Below are 24586 nucleotides of genomic sequence, written 5' to 3'. Positions count from 1 at the left end.
AAGATCAATATCTAAATTCTAGGAAAGTTATAAATGGAAACAAATTGAATAAATTGGATTATAATGTGAGATTGCAAATAGTTTCTTTCTATTGCTATTACAAATGTTTATATAGAGTGATCTATTTTAAGCGTTTATTTCTTTTATTATTGATGATTAAGTCTTACAGCCAATAAAAACTCAAAAATCAGTGTCTCAGAAAATTTGAACATTATTTAAGACCAACTGGTACTTTTGGCAGTGTGGGCAGTGTGCCAAGTCCTGCTGGAAAATGAAATGCTGTAAGATTTTCCAGGGAAACACTGCACTAACTTTGGAATATACATCCTTAAAATAATAATGGGTGGTAAAGTGCTCATTAATATTTATTTTGTATATTGATCCCTTGCCTGTCCTTTTATTTATTTTTATTTATTTATTTTAATTTTAATATTTGTTTACTTGTTGGACTGCTCAGTTTATTATGGTTAAGGTAATGCTGGTAATACACATTTATTACTCTAAAGGTAGTAGTATACATACTAGGGTTTAAAATACTTCTACTTCGTAGAAGCTGAAGTATAAACTCAAGCTTTTTACTCTTTAAGTAAAAGTGTAAAAGTACTGGTTAAAAACTACCTAAAGTATAAAAGTAAAAGTAATGTAAGGGTAACAAATAAATAAATATATCTTTTATTCTCTATTTTTTTTACTTTAAACTCAAAATATTGCTTTATTCTCAAAATGCCATACCTTACCTTTTTTATTCAAAAAACATTACGATTTTATCCTCAAAATCTCATACTATCTAAATATTACAAGTTTACAAACTCAATTGTTTTTCTATTTTTAAGAGCTGCCCTAAAACCGTTCTAGCTTTATTGTTAGTGTTGATTTAGAGCCCTTAAGTTTAAACCCTTTAGATAAAGGCTGATATATATGAGGCAGTGTTAAATAGAGGCAGTGTTAAATAGAGATAGTGTTAAATGCGGGTTTTTGTGTTTTATTAGAGCTGTTTACTGAGAGGGAGGGGAGCAGTGTGGCGCTGATGAACATGTGGAGTTCTGTAGGCAGTAGTTTAATTAAGTTTAGCTTATTATTCGGACTAAGTTCTTTATTTAAGAATTGGGAACATTAAAGCTGGGCCGGTGTGCTACATATATTAGCGTTAGAGTATAAGGAGCATTTCTAAATAAATAATAAACCCCGGATAAAGGGCTACAAAGCGCTGTAGCTCAGCTTTTAACGTCCTCGTGGCTCCCAAACTCGAGGCAGACACACTTCCGGTGTTGTGTCGATTTGTGTTAACATGTCAAACTGTGCTATCACCAAGTGTGTATTATTTAAAGGTGAAAATTAACAAAAACTAAATCACTGTATCATGGTAAAGTTAACCCTAATGTTATGTTAGTTTTACGTTTAAAGATATAGGGAAAAAAGTATTTTTTTAGTATTAAACTTTTTCTGCTTGCCTTAAAATTAAGAGACAATTTTATTGGTGAATCACTTTCTCTGATATGCTATTTATAGGTACATTTTTGAGTAAAATTTACATTTCAAAATACCACATTTCTCCTAAATTCCAAATAAAAATACAGTTATTTAGAGCATTAATTTGCAAAAAATAACAAATAAAAGAGAAATGGCTAAAATAACAAAAAAGATGCAAAGCTTTCAGACCTCTATTTTTTGTGTTTTTTTTTCATATCATTATATATTTTGTTCTCTTAATATTACAAACTATTAAATTACGAAATATTGCGTCTTTTCCCTCATAATATTATATTTGTTATTTTCTAAATATTACGAAATATTCTAGAAATATTATGTCTTTTATGTCATAGTATCACATATTTTATTATCTAAATATTACAAATATATTCTCCAAATATTTTACCTCAAAATTTTATCAATAATAATAATCATATTTTTTTCTCGGGTGGATTGTACAATCTTAGCTCACGGGAATAGTTTGTTTGAGTGTGCGCATGCGCAGATCCGTTAGGTAGCACATATCGACGGGTAGCACAACTCGACAGAACACCGGGTTGTGGGACCGCTCCCATTTTGTTCTGCTGTTTTGTGTGTGTGAAGTTCCGCCTCTCCTCCTCCTCCTCCCGCTGCTCTCAGACCCAAAATGGTGAACACCTCCTCCTCCTCCAGCCTGAGCTCCAGCGCCTCCAGCCCGGCCCCGTCCCCTGCCTGAGCCCGGCCCGCCGCGCTCACTCCCCGCCCAGCTCCCCAGCTCCGCTCCCCGTCAGCTGATCTCTCTCTCTCTCACACTATTTACTACCACCTATATCACCTATATATATACACCATAAATATCACATAGCCATCAGCTTTTAGTGTGTGTATAGTATTTACAACAGCAGAATAAAAAAGCATGGGAATGATTTTGATTTGAGACTAATATTGTGAATTATAGCTAGTGTACTGCATATGATTATTAATAAATAAATAAAAAACATTTGAAATCATCTGAATTTAGCTGCAGTGGCGCTGAAGAGAAGAAATAGTCCTTTGTTTACAGAGCTGCTCTCTGCGCGGAAGGAGGCTTTAGTGAGGCTAGTAGTGCTGTGTGATTCCGACCAGCTGTTTCCCGCCCTGAAAGACATCCGATCAGCTGCAAACGTACACACACACACACACACACACTCATACACACACACTCATGCACAGGGAAGGGAGGGGGAAAGAGAGAGAGAGAGAGAGACTCAGAGAAAAGGAGAGAGAGAGAGAAAGAGAGAGAGGGAACCCCATCAGCTGGAAGTAGAGTAACATTACAACTCCTCATTCAGCTGCGTTGCTCTCCTCTGGCTACAGCTACAGCGCACTGGTGTTGTTAGTAGTAGTTAGTTATTTATTTATTTAGCTAATCTAGGCAGGAGGACACCTCCTAAAACTACAGATTAATCCGAATTAGCTCGGTTAAATGCGCAGCAACCGTCTGCGGGATTTACAGGCGCGCGCAACAGCGGGACAGCAGCAACTGTGCCCAAAAACACCCAAATCGAGGACTCAAAGCTGGAGAGGGAAGCATGGAGTATTTCATGGTGCCAGCTCAGAAGGTGCCCTCTTTGCAACACTTTAGGAAAACGGAGAAGGAGGTGATCGGAGGGCTGTGCAGGTAAGGTTAAGCATGAGGGTGGATGCGCCTGGTGGATTTTTTTTTTTTACTCCATGTGTTTACACCTTAATATAGATTATTGGCTATTGGTTCTGATCATTGCCCGCCAACAGCTAGAAGCCAGCGGTAGCAGCAGCAGCAGTAGTAGTATGGTATAGCATGGCAGCGAGCGCGTGCTCGCTCTGGCTCTCTGTGCTCTCCTTTGCTCTGTGCTTTGCTTGCTCTGCTTTGCTCTGGTGTATGCTATGCATGCGTGCGCGCGCTCGCTCGTGTGTGTTAGTTAGCTAGCTTTCTTGTGCTAATATCGCGTGTAATGTCGCGTTAAAACCCGAATTTCAACGCGGATCAGAGTGGCGCGAGCCGGCGCGAGCCCGCGCCACGTTTGTTTTATACATTTCTCCGCGAAATCGATGCATTTCGTCCCTAACAAACACAAACCACGTGGTTCCTGCACACACCACACACCACGAGTCCAGATCAATGGGCGCGTTTTCGGCAGCGTTTAGCTTGGTTTAGCTCGGTTTTGCTCAGTTCTACGTCTTCCCCGGACTTTGTGTGAACGCTGCCTCAAACGTTTTAAAGGTTAAACGTCGTAATAGCCCAGCTAAGAGGCTCGCGCGCGCTCGCTGAGCGAGTGCTGGCTCGCGAGAGCGGGCATGGTTATTGTGGGCAGTGCGTGTGTGTGTGCGTGCGAGCGGCCATGCTGGAGGCTCGCGCTACACTGTGTTTTCTCGGTTTATACAGAGATAATACAGCGCGGGAGCCGTTTTTAAACCAGATATACTCGGTTAAAACAGTTCCAGCTGATTTAAGCGTCATTTTGAGCGATTTAGTGCGTTCATAGCGAGGTTTGCGCGCTTTATTTATTCGGACTGGCTCTTTATTCCCCGCAGGAGCCTCGCGCCGCGCCGCCGCATGGGCACGCGCAGAGGAAGCGCCTCGCGCTGTTGTAATGGCGGAGGCGCGAGGCTAAACGATTTTAGCCTATTTTATTATTATTAAACTAATAAAAGCCCTCATTAAACCTGGCCGTGTTTATCTGATTTTAATAGTAAAGAGAATAAATAAATGGAGAGTTTAGTAATTGTGTAATAAGCGTGTTAATGAGGGGGTGTGTGCTCGAGGAAGGCCCGCTAATGCATCTGCAGTCCTTTCTCGGGAGGGAGGCGGGGAAACACGCTGGATGCCCACAGGAATTCTGGGAAATGTAGTATTAGTAGAAGTAGAAGCAGCAGTAGTAGTAGTAAGGTTCAAATAGCATACAACTGAATGTCATTGCATTTTAAATAGAAAACGGCTGCATGCCAAAATAAAAGTCCTTTAAAATCTTTAATCATAAGATAAATAAAGTAATCTGGGATAAATAAAGTATCTATCTATTTGTTTTGCTATGCTACATTCTTGTTTCAGTGTTTTATTGATTACATGTACCCTCATGTAGGGCTGCAACTAATGATTATTTTGGTCCTTTTGAATAATTATTAATCGGATAAAAGAGTGGTAAATCAAGCATTTATTTTATTTATTCTAATTTTTATCCCATTTCTCCCCCTGTCACTAGTAATGCCTCACAACTAGGGCTGCAACTAGGGGTGGGCGATATGTCTCTAAAATGATATCACGATATTTCAGGGTGTTTTTGCGATAACGATATACTTGGCAAAATATGAAAACAGGAATATAGAATAATAGTATAACAGTATAATCATAATGAGGCAAAATAAATCTAGCATAAAATAATATAGTGCAGCAAAAAATATTGCAGAATATTTTCATGCATATAAACTGCAAACAAAAACTATAAACTAAAACAATTATACAATAAATACACTTAAAGCTTCACAGTAAATATTGGACTACTTTTAAGAGAAACCATCCCTATTATCACGATATGGATTTTTAATATCATGATATTTCTTTGTCACAATATATTGTATATGATATAATATTGCCAACCCCTAGCTGCAACTAATGATTATTTTGGAAGTCGACTAATCTGACGATTATTTTTTCGATAAGTCTATTATTCAACGATTATGGCATGTCCTGCTTCTCTAACAAAAAAAAAAAACAAAACAAAAAAAACAGCTTATCAGATTTAAAAAGCATTTAAATGTCTAGATGTTGTTTAAACATGGAAGGTACTGAAATTAAGTGAGTAAATAGTAAATAGAATAAATAGTGATTATAATCTGTCAAATGTTATCGGTTTATTTGCTGCAGCCCTATTCATTGATTTAAGCTATGAATTAGTATACAGACACAAACACATACAATGCCACTGTGTTATGTATAATGTCTATCCTACAGCTGCTGGAGCCCTGAGAGAGCACAATTGGCCTTGCTCTCTCTGGGTGGGTAGCTAGCGCTCTTTCCCTTCATCACTCCTAGGGTGATGTGGATCAGCACAAGGCTGCGTCTGTGAGCTGATGTATCGGAACCGAGTCGCTGCGCTTTCCTCCGAGTGTTAGCGCTGTGATCCTACTTGGCAGTGCTGTATCAGCATCAGACTTTATTAAAAAGCTATAGATATAACTTGGCACCACTGCTCCTGAGTCCAGTGCAGGTGTGTTTTGCTCCACTCCATGCCACACTTTGCATTGTGCTTGGTGATATAAGGCTGGCATGCAGCTGCAAAACCAGGGAAATCTATACCTCGAAAGCTATGCGGTTTTAATGGCTGTGCTAATATTATATCAGAGGAAGATAAGAAAAGACTAAACATATGAAAGTATTAACAGTAACTATTGAAAAGAAAATCATCAGTAACATAATAATAGTAGAAATAACTTTTTCCAATGGCCACCAAATTGCATGCAAACCTTTAGGGAGCTTTACTGAATATCATTTATCTGTTTGTCAATTTTTTTTTAATCCTCCCATTCACACCAATTCATTTTCAACAACTCACAGCAACCCCCTGGGATATACGCAGCAACCAGCTTGCAACACTTTATCGATCACCTACCTACAGCCTAGAGACCTGCATATTTTCATGCTTTCCTGGGGCAGTCCGGATGAGTGCCAGTTTCATCATAACTTTTTTGATGGTCTTTGCGACTGCACTTGAGGATACTTTTAAAGTTTTTTTTTTAATGTTTTGAATGAATTTTCCTTTACTTAGTTAAGTAGTTATTGCTTCTCACAATCTGGATTAGAACATTACTCAAATATTCACTATTCACTGTATACCTGTAACTCTACCTGTTCACTACTTTACAACTGATGCTCTCAAACACATTTATTAAGAGGCAAGACATTCAAGTAATTAACTCTTCATAAGTTCAGCACAGCTGTTAACTGAAAGCCTGAATTCCAGGTGACTCTACCTCATAAAGTTGACTACTTTGAAGAATGTAAAATATAAAACGTATTATGGGTTTTTTTTTTTTAACACTTTTTGGTTTACAGAACAATTCCATATGGTTTTCTTCATAGTTTGTATGATCTGCAATGCAGAGAGAGAGAGAGGGCACTCAGTCAGAAACTTCACTTCTTTGTTTCTTCAGTTTTACTATGAGTGAATGGAGGAGCTACTGAGCTCTGAGTTTCCTCTTCTGAAGTCTCCATTGCTCCACCAGCCGCTCGCGTTCAGTAAAACTGAGCCGGATCCTCTTTTAGAGGCTGTACGTGTGACATGAGTACGTAAAGATGCGTGACGTGACCAGAACAAGAACAAATATATTATTAGGCTTAGCAGGGATGGTGGTTTTAGCACAGTGGTACCATTAAACACTATATTTTATCCATAATCTTCTCCACTCAGAAATGCTTCTGCTTTCAGTTTAGAAACAAAATAATACTGACTGCCACTTTAAAGTAAAATATGAAAGTCTCTGCCGCATGAAATAATGATTTACTTAAGAGTAGAGGTTTCTGACAGAAGCACATGTCGATCTACTGAGATTCACTTTGCAGCTTCTATATGAAAAGTGCTGGTGTTATTATTTTGTCTAAGGTTTAGTTAAAACAAAAATTAGTCACTATAAAAAACAAATGTAGTGAAAACAGTATTTATGCAGGGCAAGTAAAAAAAAATATATACTTTTGTTTAATTAAAAGTGTCGTTTGCCTGAAAAGCCACTGGTTTAATTATTATTTATATTAAAATGATTATTATTTTGTAATTTCCACAGGCTCGTGCTGCTGTAGTGTTTCAGACATCTTTACTGTTGTGTCTGGATTACTTATATTTTTTATTTTCTCTTTCTCTTTAGTTTAGCGAACATCCCCCTCACACCAGAGACGGCGCGGGACCAGGAGCGGCGCATTCGCAGAGAGATCGCCAACAGTAACGAGCGGCGGCGCATGCAGAGTATTAACGCTGGCTTTCAGTCACTCAAAACACTCATACCACACAGTGACGGCGAGAAGCTCAGCAAGGTGAGATACACCCTTCAGTACCGGCAGAACTCAAGATACCAAAATAGCATGCTGTTAAAAGAACAACTTAAAGGAGAAATCCGGTGTGAAATGGACTTGGGTTCTTGTCAAACATGATAACAACAAGCCTAGAGTATCTTGAATATTCTAGAATTCATGGAATTCATGCATTTACACTGAATTAATTTGATATATTTACATGGGTAACTCTATGCCCCTATGACCAGCATTGTAAGCCTGTTGGGAGCTTTGATTAAAAGCTCTATATTTCAGGATGCTTGGGGTTAAATGGAGGTGGGCTAGTTAACACAAGTTTTTACCACATGTTTCGCACTATAAGGCGCATCGGATTATAAGGCAAAAAAAACAAGTTCATATTCATAAAGTTCATTCATCAGTTTAGAAATCAGTATTTGGTGGAATAACCCTGGTTTTTAATCACAGTTTTCATGCTTTTTTGCATTTTTTCCTCCACCAGTCTTACACACTGCTTTTGGATAACTTTATGCTGCTTTACTCCTGGTGCAAAAATTCAAGCAGTTCAGTTTGGTGGTTTGATGGTTTGTGATCATCCATCTTCCTCTTGATTATATTCCAGAGGTTTTTAATTTGGCACACTATCAGTAAACATCTATTTCTGGTCTATTATCATACAGACAGTGGTGTCTCCATGTTTTCCTTCTAAATACAGCAATACAGTCCAATATACTCACCTCTGAACAGCAAAAGAGCTAGTGCTGTGTTTAACGCGATAATGCTAATGCTGCTCCAGCAGTGCTAGCTGGGGTTAGCAGCAGGCTACAAGCCAATAATATTCACATCTGTATGGTGACAGAGCTAGTGCTTAGTACGGTTAGCGGCTAATGCTAATACTGCTGGAGAACTAAACTGAAACTCCTGTTTAACGCTGAGTGTCTTTACTGCTCCTTAATACCTGACTGGTAAAATTCATACTTAAGGTGCACCAGATTATAAAACGTACTGACGATTTTTGGGGAAATTAAAGTACTGTATTGAAAAATACCGTACTTGTCATCATGTTTCACTACGAACCACGTCCATTTCCCACTGGATTTTTCCTTTAAGATGCTTTAAGGAAAACTTCTCTAGAAGAAAATGTTCTTTAAACTACCTAAAGGGTTTTCTCAACAAAAAGTTCCTCAAGGAATGTTATGCTATTAAAAGTATATAAATTAAATATTCCATTATTATCTATGTTGCATCTTAGATTTTTCCAGAAAAAAAGATGAATCGCATTGTGTTTAAGTAGTTTTTCAGGAATTTAAATGTTTTTCTGTATTTTAAGTGTTGAGATGTATTAATTCAGGGTCAGGCTGGTATAAAGCTGGCACTGGATGAGCTGTAATCTGATCCTGTTGCTTCTCCTTTGCCCAGGCTGCCATCTTACAGCAGACAGCTGAGTACATCTTCTCTCTGGAGCAGGAGAAGACCCGGCTACTGCAGCAGAACACACAGCTCAAACGCTTCATCCAGGTGAGTCACCTGAACCAGCTGCTCATCCCTCTATTTAACTTCACCTCTACCTTTAACTTTATCTTAATAATTCCCTCTATTTTTATATCTACTTTTCTCTTTACCTTTAACTTTACCTTTATATTTGTATTTAACTTTATCTTTATATATACCTTCATCTTTACTTTAACCTTTAACCATATCTTTTAACTATATCTTTACCTTTATCTATAACTTTATCTTTTTCTATCACTTTACCATTACCTTTACCTTTATGTTTATATTTACTTTTATGTTTACCTTTGTCACTTTACCTTTAATTTTATCTTTAACTTCATCTTTATATTCACTTTTAACCTTTGTCTTTACCTTAACCTTTACCTTCACTTTAACTTTACCTTTATCATTATATTTATCCTTAATTTTACCCTTAACTTTAACTTTATCATTACCTTTATCTTTACTTTAACCTTTATCTTTCCCTTTATGTATAACTTTAACTTTACTTTTATCTTTCACTTTACCATTAACTTTACCTTAATGTTTAGATTTACTTTTATCTTTATATTTACTTTTATCTTAACCTTTATCTGTACCTTTTTCTTTAACTTTACCTTTATATTTATATTTACTTTCATCTTTACCTTAACTTTTATCTTTCACTTTACTTTTAGCATTCTTTATATTTATGTTTACTTTTATCTTTATATTTTACTTTATCTTTATCTTTAATTTTATCTTTAACTTTATCTTTACTTTTAACTTCACCATTGTCTTTACCTTAACCTTTATGTTTAGCTTTATTTTTACTTTACCTTTTATATTTATATTTACCTTTTGTCTTTATGTTTACTTTCATCTTTACCTTAACTTTACCTTTAACTTTACTTTAATCTTTGTCTTTCACTCCCTTTACCTTTATCTTTACCTTTAACTTTACTGTTAACTTTACCTTTTCTTTTATATTTATCTTTCACTTCACCTTTATCTTCACCTTTATTTTTACCTTTACCTTTTAACTTTAAATTTAACTTACACTTACATCGATATTGCGTCATATCACGATATTTTGCTTATCAATACTGTATCAATTTATTTATTGATTGCTTAATTTAGTTTATACCTTACAGATTTTATAAATATGGTAGTGTGTGTTTTAATATTATTACATTTTTCTTTCTAAAATGGCAACAACCACAGTATATCTCCTTGCATTACAGTATTCCAAAATATTGTGCTATATTAAATTGTTATCACTGTATTATAATATGTATTGTTCTTGCCATACATAGCTTTAATATTTCTATAATGTTAAATAATGTTTATGTGGATGATCAGTATCAGTAGTCGGCAGTGAATCTGACTATAGCTAAAATCTGTTTCTCCCTCCTGCTTCAGGAGTTCAGTGGCTCCTCCCCAAAAAGGAGGCGGGCCGAGGAGAAGGATGAAGGGATCGGCTCTCCGGACATCCTGGAGGACGAGAAGGTGGAGGACCTACGGAGGGAGATGATTGAACTTCGACAGCAGCTGGAGAAGGAGCGCTCGGTGCGGATGATGCTGGAGGAACAGGTGAGGAGCGTCTCACCTTCAGACTAAATAAATCTATTAAATATTAATATTCTGAACTGCAGTGTTTAAAATCATAGTGAACAGAATGCAGGTGAAAGAGACTGATATATACAGCTCTGGAAAAAAAAAATGAGAGTTTCTTTGATTTTACCAAATTAAAAAACCTCTGGAATATAATCAAGAGGAAGATGGATGATCACAAACCATCAAACCACCAAACTGAACTGCTTGAATTTTTGCACCAGGAGTAAAGCAGCATAAAGTTACCCAAAAGCAGTGTGTAAGACTGGTGGAGGAGAACATGATGCCAAGATCATAAAAACTGTGATTAAAAACCAGGGTTATTCCACAAAAAATAATTTCTGCCCTATTACATGTGTAAGTACACTCACCCTGATATACCTATGTACTTACAAAATAAACCTTAAAGGAGAACTCCAGTGTGAAATGGACTTTGTGTGAATTAAAACATGATAAAAAGTACTAATCTTGTTGTTACATCCGCTCTCCTGCAGCTTTCTTAGATCCAACATTTTGTGCAACATTTATATGGGGCATATTTTCCCTTGCAGATAAATCGCTTTTTCCACCGTTATTCAGCTCAAAGTAGCTCCACACTTCATTGGTAGAATCTAGAGAGCTCAGATGTTTAAAACCAGGCATTTAGAACTTTAAATCTGCACAAGAAGTTTATTAAAAGCCACCGTTTACATCTCATAGCGTAGGTAAGTAATTGGTTGTTGGTTTATTGCATTCTAATATATAATTTCAGCAACAGCTGAAATTCATGCATTTCCAAGGAATTAATGTTGCAATCTGCTCAACTATCACACCTATTCGTTCTCATGCTCGACGCTTGACTTATTGTGACTTAAATGTAAAGATGGCGGCGTCCGGAGATTGACCTACGGTACAGAATGCAAACAGTGGCTTTTAATAAGCTTCTTGTGCAGTTTTAAAGTTACAAATGCCTTGTTTTAAATGTCAGGCTCTCCAGATTCTACAAATGAAGTGTGGAGCTACTTTGAGCTGGATAACGGTGTAAAAAGTAATTTATCTGCAGGGACAAAATATGCCCCATCTTACTCATTCTAAAGCCTGTTTGGGTGAAATGCACAAAATACTGGATCTCAGAAAGCTGCGATAGAGCATAGGTGAGGCATTTTATCACGTTTTAACACCTAAAGTCTATGTCACACTGGAGTTCTCCTTTAATACACATGTTCAGTTATATAACCTGTAGTTAGCTTGTAGCAGTACATACGTTTATCAGTAGTTTCACTGTAGGAGTACTCCCACATTTAACTACAAAGTACTTAGGGACTCTTATTATGTATAATTATTTATGCTGGTAAATGTGATCCTGCAGGTTTAGACACACACAACTAAATCACAGCCTAGCGAGCGTATCACGGTTTCAGCTCTCCCGGAGAAGACGAGCGATTAAAAGATAAAGAACTGTGAGAGAAACGTGAGATTTAAGCTCGACACTGGGACAGAGTGCAACAGCAGGGATAAGATAACAAAAGAAAGCCTAAGCCGTGAGTTTCGTTGCGTATTGGAGCCTCAAGGTGGCGCCACTGGGCCATAAATAGCTTTTTTATTGTTATGATTTTACTGTTCAGGAAAAGCAAGTGAAAGCATGTCTGATGTTCATCATTTTTGGTAAAAACATTTGTTTTTAATTTCTCAGCATCCAGTAAATAAGATGTATGTACATTTATTTTGTGTTTTCAGGTTAAAATTTAAAGTGAGAATGTAAAAGCAATAAAAAAATTGAAAAATCAAAATATTTCCAATGTTATAAAACAGTATTTAGTATATTACCAATCTTTTAAATAAAACTATATATATATATATTAATAATTATTTAAAGCAGTATTGGATATTTTACCTCATTTTACCTCTAAATAGCCAAGAAACTATTACAGGTTTCTATTACAATTCTACTAAAATCTATTACAATTCTACAGTCACTGAAAATACTCAATTTAAAATATTATGTATATTTTTAGTTATTTGACGTGCATAGTGACAACTCGGTTGCTGTGTGTGTGTGCGCGTGTGTGTGAGACAGATCCGCTCTCTGGATGCTCATCTATACCCAGAGAAGCTGAAGGTGATAGCTCAGCAGGTTCAGGAGCAGCACGTGCAGACGCAGACTCTGCTCCGGCTGCAGCAGCAGGAACAGCTGGAGAGAGAGCCCACCCCTGACCACAGCCCCCAGGTACCTACCTGTACCACCCTCTACCTGTACTGCCCTCGTCTGTACCACCTTCCACCATACCTGTCCATCCCCCAACCCTGTACTGCCATCAGCTGTACTACCCTCATCTGTCCGACCCCCACCTGTCCCGACCCCCACCTGGACTGCCTTCATCTGTACTGCGCTTATCTTTACCATCTCCACCTGTACAACTCTGTACCTGTACTACTCCTTACTTATACCGCCCTCATGTGCACCCCCTCCACCTGTACAAACCCCCACCTGGGCTGTCTCCACCTGTACCACCCTCATCTGCACCTCCTCCACCTGTCTAAACCCCTACCTGGGCTGTCTCCACCTGTACCACCCTCATCTGCACCTCCTCCACCTGTCCAAACCCCTACCTGGGCTGTCTCCACCTGTACCACCCTCATCTGCACCTCCTCCACCTGTCCAAACCCCTACCTGGGCTGTCTCCACCTGTACCACCCTCATCTGCACCTCCTCCACCTGTCCAAACCCCTACCTGGGCTGTCTCCACCTGTACTGCGCTTATCTGTGCCATATCCACCCGTATGACTCTGTACCTGTACTACCCCCTACCTTTACTCTCTTCACCTGTATCACCTTCATCTTTACCAACTCCACCTGTATGAATCTCTACCTGTACCACATCTATCTTTACCACATCCACCTGTATGACTTTCTACCTGTAATGCCTTAAATTTGACCATATTCACCTGTAAGATCTCTACTGGTACCACCCTCTACCTAAACTCCCTGTACCTGTACTGCCCTCACCTCCACCTGTGTCTGTTCCACCATTTTTACCTGTACCATCCCCTTCCCTACCTGAAAATCTGGTGAAGCTCCATCGAGCCGGAACTGCAGCTATCATCTTCAGCTCCTCGTTCTGAGGAGACTCCGAGACGGTTACTGATTGGCTAGAAAGAACATTTTCCTGTTTCATTGTTAAAAACCTTTTTAATTGGGATTGTACTATTAATTTAGTATTTAGTTAGTATTATTAGCAATATCTGTTCATAAAATCACATTATTTAGTAAATTAAGCATCAAAACAGCATGGGAACATGTGCTCATATAAAGAGTTGGACACTACTTTGTGTGTAGGACTGATTTAATGAGACTTTAATAGATTAATAAGAATTTAATAGACAATAAGCTGTGTAATAATACTGCTGCTGTTACTACTGTTGATGTGTGAGGTGAAATCTTGTATTCTGAATTTGGAGTTGTGATTGTTCCAGTTAAAGCTTCCTACATGGAACTAGGGGTGGGACAAAATACTGATATTGATAAAATATTGATAATTTTCTGTTTTTTTTTTTTTTTTTTTTTTTTTCCCCCAGGTGTTTTCCCCAGCGACGCCCCCTGCCCCGACCCACCACACCACTGTTATTGTGCCTGCCCCCACGTTACCTCCCCCGCCCCATCACGTCACTGTGCTAACCATGGGTCCAGCCTCCGTCATCAACACAGCATCCACATCACGACAGAACCTGGACACCATAGTGCAGGTAAAGCGCAGAGCTTCATTATTTACCAAAAAGAAATGAATCTGAACATCACAGCAGATGTTGGCAAATATTTGTGTTTAACATCAATGTAAATGTAGTATGTAATATCACCCTGGCTTTCCGGAACATACAGGTTCCTCAGTGTAGCGCTGTTGGGCGACATTTACCAGCACTAGCACTGCAGTTAGCGGCTAATTCTCATGCTAATGCTGCTGCACCAAGCCTTAGTGGAAATCTGGAAATCTAAGCTTACTCTAGTAATAATAATAATAATAATAATAATAATAAAAGACTGTATTCATATAGCACCTTTCATACATAAAATGCAGCTCAAAGTGCTTTACATGAGTTTAAGAAATTGCACGCAAGCAAGCAAGACATAAAAAAGTCAATTAAAATTATCACTAATAAAATACAATACTCAAAAACAAAATACAATCAAAACCAGACAGATAAAAATTAGATCTAATTAAAAGCTAGAAAAATAAAAATAAGATAATAATATAAAGGGTAATAACAAAATAATAAAAAAACAGAAGTGCTTTATTCGCCCAAATAAACAGTTTTTAAGAGGGAAATCTTTTTTTTTTTTAAGAATTACAGGTTTGTTTACTTGTTTAGATTTAATTGCTTTAATTAGCTTTATTGTAGCTTAGCTTTACTTAACTTAGTTAACCACCCCCCCCCCCCCACCCCCTCACCCAGCGGTGAGACCTGCTGAATTGGAAGGAAAACGTGCCGACACCCCTGTTCCTTACTTGTGTTGCGTAATGCGCCTTCTAGTCAGAAATTAATTAATTAATGTATTTTATTTATTTATTTCATTTTTTGGGTCCCGACCCACCAGCTGGAATCGCTGTAATATATGATGATAAATAAATAATACTAATTAATAAATGATTTATACATTTGGTTTGATTTTTCTTCTTCAGGCCATCCAGCACATTGAAGGCACACAGGAGAAGATGGGTTTGCCCGAGGAGGAGCAGCGCCGAGCAGTCATCGTCACCCCGGGTCGCATCCTTACCGACACTGCAGACTCCGACACCGCCTCCGACAATGAAGGGTCCGAGGACTGTTAACTTCCTGTCTGTAGTGGGAAAAGAACAGACTCTCTCACTCTGTCTCGCTCTCACTCTCTCATGTAGACATACAGAACCTATAGGATAGTGCTGACGGAACCGGAGGGGTCAGTCAAGGGTTAATAGAACAACATGGCGCAGAAATACTAAACACACTTACTTAACTACACGTGAACACACACTCACACTCACGCTCACACGGTTCATTCTTCCACAGTCGGAGAGTACACTAAACGCCTGTACCTCTCGGATCTGTGCTCACACTCAGTAACACAGTAACTCTCAGTCCAGATATCTCTGATTATTGCTTTTACACACACACTGTGTGCTTTTACACACACTCATCACGGATTTGAGGGTCTATGGCTTATAGTGAGTTCCTAAAATACCTTAAAATTATTATTATCTCTGTTAAAAAAATGCTGTTTAGTCCAAGACTAGGCTTAATCCCTGTCTGTGGAACTGACTCTACATGTCCAAATGTTTGTGGACACCCATTTAAACTGCATAGATGTGCAAATGCACACATACAGCTTGTCTATTCCCTATAGAAATGAGCTACTGCCCAATGGCAAGCATGCTCTAGAGCTAAGGGTTATAAAGCCCTGAGTATTGAGCTTTGGAGCAGTAGAAGAAAATCATGCTCCCTCCATCCATCCATCCATCCATCCAGCCATCCAAACTTCTGACTTCATTAACGCTCTTGTTTCTGAATGCAATCAAATCCTTGCAGCAATAATTCCCACCAAAATCTTCAAATACTCTTCATAATCTTAAATTGACACAGATTTAAAGTAAATATACACATGCTGCCACTCTGTTTAGGAGATCGCCGGTTCGAATCCTGTTCATGCAGCTTGCCATCAGCTGCCAGAGTCCTGAGAAAGCACGATTGGCCTTGCTCTCTCTCTCTCTGGGTGGGTACAGTAGATGGCGCTCTTTCCCCTCATCACTCCCAGGGTGATGTGGATCAGCACAAGGCTGCATCTGTGAGCTGATGTATCGGAACCGAGTGGCTGCGCTTTCCTCCTAGCACGCTGTGATGCTACTCGGCAATTTGAAAACAGGCGGAGTTGTGGCTGGTGGCCTTTTTTCTTGGCCCACATACAAAAGGTTTTTGTAACCATCAGCTTTAGACACCATTGGACACAATTTGGTGTTCCTTTAGGACCTGCGAATACGAAGCTTTGAAGTTTCGTTTTGGATCCATAAAACATACAAAATATTTGATTAAACTTGATCAAATCTGCAAAAATTGTGCAAATAGCTACAAACAGCTCAGACTTCTGTTACTGTTCTGTACTGAAGTGTTTGACCCAGAATTGGTCTTTTAGGGCGTTTTCACACCTGTAGTTGATTTCTATGGAGTTGGTTTATAAGTTTGTATACTTGGAGTATTTTTTTTTTCTTACTTGGTTTGGTTTGTTTTCACACAGGCACAAACGTAAACCCTAATGCACCAAAATGCGCACAAAAAGAAACATGCAAGTACATTGTCTTCTCTGATTCTGGTTCAAAACCTAAAAAATAAATAGAGCGTTAGCTAGAACATTCTGTTTTCGTTCTAGACGAGCACATATTACTGTACAGCTGCTTTAAGACTGAATGTAGAAAATGTGAAAAAAAGCTTAGCATAAAGCAGCAGCAGATACAGCGTTTGTTTATAGCTGTAGTTATTATTAATTCAGGTAATAAATCAGATTAAACTGCACCTGAACAGCCATTTGCTCAAATATGAAGAGGTTTTTGAGGTTAATGAACCAGAGCATGTTTTAACCAGACCAAAGTGGCAAAGTGCTGGTGTGAAAACACACTAAATCTTTCAGACAATGAAAAATAAGCCATTAAAATCCCTTTAAAGTAGCCGTGATCCTCATGTCCACGAATATGAGTGTGTGTAAACGTCCGACAGCAAACGTAGAAAACGTAGAAAACGTTGAATTGGGATTCCACACTAGAAAACCTTTGGCAACACTCCTGCAGGTCTGCTCATCTGCAGACCACTGCTCTTCCTGTGGAGGGGCGGAGTCTCTGATTCAGGCCTTACTGTCTCTGTCCTATCACTACCGTTAAAACTGGAGAAACCCTAGCCCAAATCCCTCACCCCAAAACCCTTAAACCCTAAAAAACACCCTCCCTGTACTCCACAAACCCCCAAAAAACCCAATCACCCAACCCCTGTACACCCAGCAGAATCTCCTCTTTCTATCTCTCTCTCTCTCTCTCTTTCGCTCTCTCTCTTCTATGTCTGTCTGTCTCTTTGTTCAAATGGAGCTAAAAGCCTGTCTGCTCTTTTCCTTTCTGTCCTAAACAAACTTTCTTTTTTCTTTTTTTTTTTTGTTTGTTAAAAGAAAAGAAAATCATAGAGCATCACTGTGAGCATACCTGGCCTCAAAAAAAAAAAAAAAAAGAAGCGCGATGTTCCGGCCCCGTGGCGTTGAATTGTTAAGAGGAAATGACACATTTTATTTTATAATTTTATTTTTGTTCGTTCTCTTTCGTCTTTTCTTTTCTTTTATAGAGGAGTGTCCCTAAACAGCAGTGATCTATCGCTTGTCTCTCTCTCTCTGTCTCTCTGTCTTTTTACGGAGGACCAAAGATCCGCTCTGCTTTGTGCACTTTGTAAATAGAGCGAAGTCTGTCCGTGGAGTGACACGCAGGAAGCGAGCGAGGGAGGGCGGGATGGAGGACAGACAGATGGACAGATGGGCAGGCGGCACTGTGCACTTGACCTCACTCCTGCTCAGCTGGGCTGGGCTGGGTTCCCCGGCCGGGCGCACAGCTCAAATGACTGATTACATACTGTTATTTGGGTCTGCTCGTGCTGGTCCTAATGTTTTGGTCGGGTTTAGATCTCTAAATTAAATGAGATCAGCCGTAAAAAAAAAAAAAAAAAAAAAAGCTGGAAAGTGCATGCAGTACAGGCCAAAATTTTGGACACACCTTCTCTTTTTCAATGCGTTTTCTTTATTTTCATGACTATTTACATTGTAGATTCTCACTGAAGCATCAAAACTATGAATGAACACATGTGGAGTTTTATGTACTTAACAAAAAAAAGGTGAAATAACAAAAAATAAATGTTTTATATTCTAGTTTCTTTAAAATAGCCATCCTTTGCTCTGATTACTGCTTTGCACACTCTTGGCATCATTCTCTCAATGAGCTTCAAGAGGTGACCACCTGAAATTAAAAATTTTCCAACAGTCTTGAAGGAAGGAAGGAGTTCCCAGAGGTGTTTATTAGCACTTGTTGGCTCTTTGCCTTCTTCACTCTGTGCTCCAGCTCACCCCAAACCATCTGGATTGGGTTCAGGTCCGGTGACTGTGGAGGTTCAGCTCATTTTTTGTTAAGTACATAAAACTCCACATGTGTTCATTCATAGTTTTGATGCTTCAGTGAGAATCTACAATGTAAATAGTCATGAAAATAAAGAAAACGCATTGAAAAAGAGAAGGTGTGTCCAAACTTTTGGCCTGTACTGTATTTCCTGTGCATCTTTCTCTCGGCTGTGCAGCGCTGCAAAGCTGGGATTGGCATGATGGGCACGATGTCTAAGAAAAACCTATTTATATGTTATGTAGGTGGGTATAGGTGGTAATGGCACTAGCAGATTTCTCATAGGCCCAATCCCAATTCACCCCTTTGCCCTACCCCTTACCCCTTACTTAATCAGGTGTCCTGATTCTCGTTAAGCTGGAGGGGTAGGTTAGCCCCTTATACTGAAATTTTTCAGATTCAGCGCACTTCAAACTGAGGGGTATGAGAATCACTATTAAGATGGCAACACAAAGTGATGCTTAGCACTATTTTACCAGAGTTTAATGAGTAGTTTCAATGTTTTATGGACACAATTCTTTATAACAAGCCTAAAAAAAGATTGCTAGTAGTTTAACAGCCTCAGTAGCTAGCTAGCTAGCTTATCTAACTTTCCCGTTCCACCTTAAATGCTGCAGCAGACTGCAGAAGCTGCAGCAGCAGTTAAGGCGGAATGGAAAAATAAAATAAGAATAAAAAAGGGTAATTAAAGCTAATTTCAGCTCTTCATCGCAGAGGAATTAAGAAATGGACAATAATAATAATTAATTTCTGCACCATCTCATCTCCCCCCTTTCTGAAGACATACAATGTAAATAATACAATATGCTCTAAAGTTAACTATAGTTAATCAGCAGCAGCAGCTAGGTTGCTGAACTTTAGCTCTTCTGATGACGTATCGGGTGATTTCCTAAAGGGTTGTCCCTTCATTATTTGTGGAAGGAAGTTCTAACTCTTCTAACTGTTCTAAAGGGAAGGTTTACACTTGAAAAGAAGGGGGTAGGGCGCAAGGTGTGAAATGGGATTGGGCCCAAGACTTAAAGGTTTGCTCATATAGTTTTTCACGTGCCCTCTCGGTAGGTTTTCGCATTTTTGGCGCTTTTTGTTTTCCTGGAAATGAAAGAAAGCTCTGTGTCCTCCGTTGTGATTGAGAAGAAGACTTTGCGCTGGCAAGACTGTGCTGGCATAGCTGTGCCCAAGCCTTTTTTCTTTTTTTGTTTTTGTTTTTATATACACGTCCTGCACACTTCCTCTATGCACTCTGTAGTAGTCGACTCTGAGCTGTTCGTCTTGATTTTCCTCGTTGTTTCTTCTTCAGTCCGAGCGTGTGCAGCGATGCCCGAGTGAGCACATGCCACAGAGAGAGGCTTTGCCCACCTGAGCTGAGCTGTGTGTGGCAGCACAGCCTCGACACAACCCACTACAGCGGGCGGAGGGACACAATCCAACCTTAAACCCAGTCCTAAATCAATTATAAATCAATTTAATCAAAGGAATCAATGGAATCTGCATTGATTTAAGCAGTGCACGCTCTTTATTTAGGAAACTCTATCCCATGTTTCCTTGCATCTGATTATGGGCGTAACCCTGTAATGTGAATATAAGTGGCAAATTTAAACATTCCAGAAAATAGTATTATTATTATCACCATTACATCATACATACATAATGCATCATGCACATTTCCCCTGATCCAGGATCCAACGCCAGCTTCCAAAAGCCTAATTTATAGTAAGAAACTGTATTATTGTTAGAAAATCGGCTGCGTCCCAATTGCAAACTACTTACTAATATGTACTTACTTAATATAAGTATAAGGATAAGGCAGTGGTTCTCAAACTTTAGACCATGCACCACTCGTAATCAAATTTTGGCAATTTCAATGCCTTTTTAAGTACAGCATACTGTAGGTAATGTATGTGTGTATATGTGTGTGTGCATGGCTCACTTTTATTATCAATAATTTATATATTATAAAAAGATTTGGTGACTATTAAGACGTCTACTAATTTACAAGACCAATTTTACCCAACCCACTCATTATCACTAGTGATACATCAGCTCACAGACGCAGCCTTGTGCTGATCCACATCACCCTAGGAGTGATGAGGGAAAAGAGCGCCATCTACTGTACCCACCCAGAGAGAGCAAGATCAATTGTGCTCTCTCAGGGCTCCGGCTGCTGATGGCAAGCTGCATGACCGGGATTCGAACCAGCGATCTCTTGATCATAGTGGCAGGGCTTAGCCCGCTGAACCACTTGTAGCTACTGTATTAATGCTAATACAGAAAATATTGGGAATATGTGATCTTACACAGATTCTAATTGGTCACACACTAAACAAGAACAAATCTAAAATGATAAAATTGCATTGTATTGTGCATCTTATAGATCTTCTTTTTTTCACAAATTTTTGAGTACCATCAGTGGTACACATGCCACAGTTTGAGAACCACTGCTATAAGGTTATATACTATCATAGCACAAAAATAAGAACATTTGTTTGGTTGGTTGATTATTATACATTTCTTTGTTGTAATAATGCTTCTTGGTAATCAAAATGTTATATCATAGGAAAGCCTGTTAATTTCTCTTTTAAATAGAGAAACATTTGTAAGAAACATGTATTTGTGAAATGAGCACCACCCCAATGGTATACGATTTATTATCAAGAAGTATTAATAGAATAAGGAAATACCAAATGCAATCTACCAAACACATTTTTTTTAACTTTTGTGCCCTGTTTATACAGCCCTGGGAAAAAAAGAGACCACTTCAGTTTCTGAATCAGTTTCTCTGATTTTGCTATTTATAGATTTATGTTTGAGTAAAATGAACATTATTGTTTTATTCTATAAACTACAGACAACGGAAATTGATTAAATAGTTTTAAGAGTTCAGAAATCAATATTTGGTGGAATAACCCTGGTTGGTTTTTAATCAGAGTATTTTTCATGCATCTTGGCATCATGTTCTCCTCCACCAGTCTTGCACACTGCTTTTGGATAACTTTATGCTGCTTTACTCCTGGTGCAGAAATTCAAGCAGCTCAGTTTGGTGGTTTGATGGTTTGTGATCATCCATCTTCCTCTTGATTATATTCCAGAGGTTTTTAATTTGGTCAAATCAAAGAAACTCATCATTTTTAAGTGCTCTCTTATTTTTTTTTATTTTTTTTCCAGAGCTGTATACTAATATATTAATAGTGTGTAGTATGCTAATATGCTGCTCTGTTGCTACTTCAGTAGCTAACGTTTCTGCTACAATTACACTGAACTGAGATCTGAGAGATTATCCTGGATATTTGATTTAGGATTAAACTCAACTTTCTTATATATATAAACACTTTCATTTATATTACACACTTCATACTCAAAAATACTAGTTAGTATTAGTAATTAGTATTTAGTAGGCAATTGGGAAAGCCTCTTTTACCCCATTTTTTTAGATGATTAAGGAGGGAATTTTCTTTCTTTGCTGCTGGATAGATTGCTGGAAGAATCTATTAAACACTTTTTTTTTTTTTTTTATCCGTTTTCATCCATTCAATGCTTCTGGACCCCTAATAATACAGCTTAACTGCTGAACATGATCCTGGAATACTGTGTTGGTTAGATTGGGTGGGTTTTATTGGGTTTAATTAGGTCTGTATCCATCAAAGCTCAGCATCCTGCAACATCTCAGCATTTCCTCTGTAATTGAAGCTCGATTTTTGTCTTCTTCTCTTCTCGTTTTCTTGTTTTGTTCTCTGGCCTTCGCTGCAGTCGGCTGTGTAGGACGGGTATGTGAGGGTTTAGCCAGCAGTGTACACTTTATTGAAGCACTTAAACTCGATTATTAGAAGTATCTCTTGCTTTTTAAGAGTTGTTTCCACAGTGGAAGCTCTTCTCACTAAAAGACGGATCCGAGCGCATCTTGTCCCTCTGTATGTCTCTGTAATCCTGGAACCCGTCTCATATCCCGTATCTCATTTCCCCTCTCCTTTTCCTTTCATCTGTCACATCCTGTCTCTTTTTTTCTATTTTTTTTTCTTGTTTTTGGGGCTCTTAGTCCCGTCTGGTTGTTGAGAAGCTATTATATTTTGTTCTCATTTTTTTAAGAAAAAAAAAAAAAACTGGTGAAAAGAGGCGTGTGCCTTTGTAAAGACAGAATAATAAAGTTTGTACTTTGTTTTTTACAAGTTATTGTTGCTTGCTGTGTTTTTTCATTCTGATTTGTGGTAAACTTTGGGGGAATTTGACTAATTTGTGTTGTTCTCACAGAGCAATTTATTATTTTTCCCTCCAAAAAATATATATTTTTAACATGTTTTCTAATAGTTGATTATTTAAGCATTTGAGAAAATATATTTTCCATTCTCAGGTATGATCAATTTGACTGTAAAACACAATAAACAGGGTTAAATTAGTATATTTTTCAAAATCTCCTATACATTATACATGTAGTCTAAGAAACATTTACCTCGTTTCCTCTTATAACCAAAATATTAACAAAAAACAATCAATTAACAGGGCTGAGAGATTTTATAAGGAATTTTATATATATTATTTCAGACTGTCCTATAAATTATACATGGAGTCCAATAGGCATTTACCTCATATTTCCTCTTATAATCAAAATATTAACCAAAAAAAAAAATACAATCAATCAATCAACAGGGTTGTAATATTTTATTTGTATTTAATATATTTTTCTAATTCTCCTGTAAATTATACATGGAGTCAAATAAACATTTTCTTTTAATGTAAATATATAAAAAAAACAATGAATTAACAGGGTAAAAGATTTTAATATATTTATATATTTTTTCTGACTGTCCTATACATTATACGTACACTTTAATAAACATATACCTCATATTTCCTCTTATAATCAAAATATTAACAGAAAAACAATCAAATAACAGGGTTGAAAGATTGTATTGGTATTTTATTTATATATTTTTTCTGACTGTCCTGTAAATTATACATACAATCCAATAAACATTTACCTCATATTTCCTTTTATAATCAAAATATTAATTCTATTAAATTAAATATAAACAACAATTTAACAGGGTTGAAATATGAACAGTGAAACATTTACCTCATGTTTCCTCTTATAATCAAAATATTAACAAAAAACAATCAATTAACAGGGTTAAAAAATTGTATTAGTATTTTTTAATATATTTTTCCGACTCTCCTGTAAATTGTACATGGAGTCCAATAAACATTTTCCTCATGTTTCCTCTTATAATGAAAATATTAACAAAAAAAATCAATTAACAGGGTTGAAATATTTTTATTAGTGTTTTTTAATATATTTTTCTGACTTTGAAGGAACACATAATTAATCATGTAATAACTTAAAAGTTTAAAAGAAATTCTACTTTGAAGAATCTAAAATCTAAAACGTATTCTGGTTTGTTTAACATTTTTATGAGTTTATTAAATAAGTCCATATGTTTTTCTTCATAGTTGTAATGTAGAACATTTGATTGGTACTGTATGTGTGATTTGGCTGTGTTGTGACTGGAACCTGAGGTCATACTCAGAGGTCAGTATAGACTACAGTACTGTAAGTATACAAGTTTTTCAGTATTTTTTTAAAGTAATTATTCTTTTACTTCTACTCACAATCTACTTTCTGTTTTGTACTTGCATCTTTTTTTGTGTGCATGAATTGCTTCAAATTATTATCATGATGATACAGCTCTGAAAAAAACCTTTAAAACTTTATGAATATGAACTTGTTTTCTTTTATTTTGCATTTTTTGAGGAATAATCTGAAAGCTCTGCATCTTTTTTTTGGTTATTTCAGCCATTTCTCTTTTTTTTTTTTTTTGCAAATTAATGCTCTAAATAACAATATTTTTATTTGCAATTTGGAAAAAATGTTGTCCATAGTTTATAGAATAAAACAACT

At 37.4% G+C, this 24586-nt stretch overlaps 1 protein-coding gene and 1 long non-coding RNA gene across 3 annotated transcripts in view; both read left to right on the top strand.

Moving 5' to 3' along the window:
- The window catches only part of LOC125784346 (uncharacterized), a 57886-nt gene that overhangs the window by 5748 nt on the left and 27552 nt on the right, over nucleotides 1-24586 (top strand). The window lies entirely within an intron of this gene.
- On the top strand, nucleotides 2616-22863 carry tfap4 (transcription factor AP-4 (activating enhancer binding protein 4)). Of its 2 annotated transcripts, XM_022664999.2 has the most exons (7): nucleotides 2616-3109; nucleotides 7327-7492; nucleotides 8888-8986; nucleotides 10364-10534; nucleotides 12612-12761; nucleotides 14111-14278; nucleotides 15211-22863. In XM_022664999.2, the coding sequence occupies exons 1-7, from the start codon at nucleotides 3021-3023 to the stop codon at nucleotides 15358-15360; spliced, it is 993 nt and encodes a 330-aa protein (XP_022520720.1). In that variant the 5' UTR covers nucleotides 2616-3020; the 3' UTR covers nucleotides 15361-22863. The 2 variants fall into 2 exon arrangements, with proteins under 2 accessions (XP_022520720.1, XP_022520721.1); XM_022665000.2 differs by lacking the exon at nucleotides 12612-12761 and having other exon boundaries at nucleotides 2621-3109.

This window comes from Astyanax mexicanus, chromosome 19 (assembly GCF_023375975.1).
Source record: "Astyanax mexicanus isolate ESR-SI-001 chromosome 19, AstMex3_surface, whole genome shotgun sequence".
Lineage (NCBI taxonomy): Eukaryota > Metazoa > Chordata > Actinopteri > Characiformes > Acestrorhamphidae > Astyanax > Astyanax mexicanus.
Note: the sequence above shows the minus strand (reverse complement) of the source record. Positions and strands in the feature narration are given on the sequence as shown.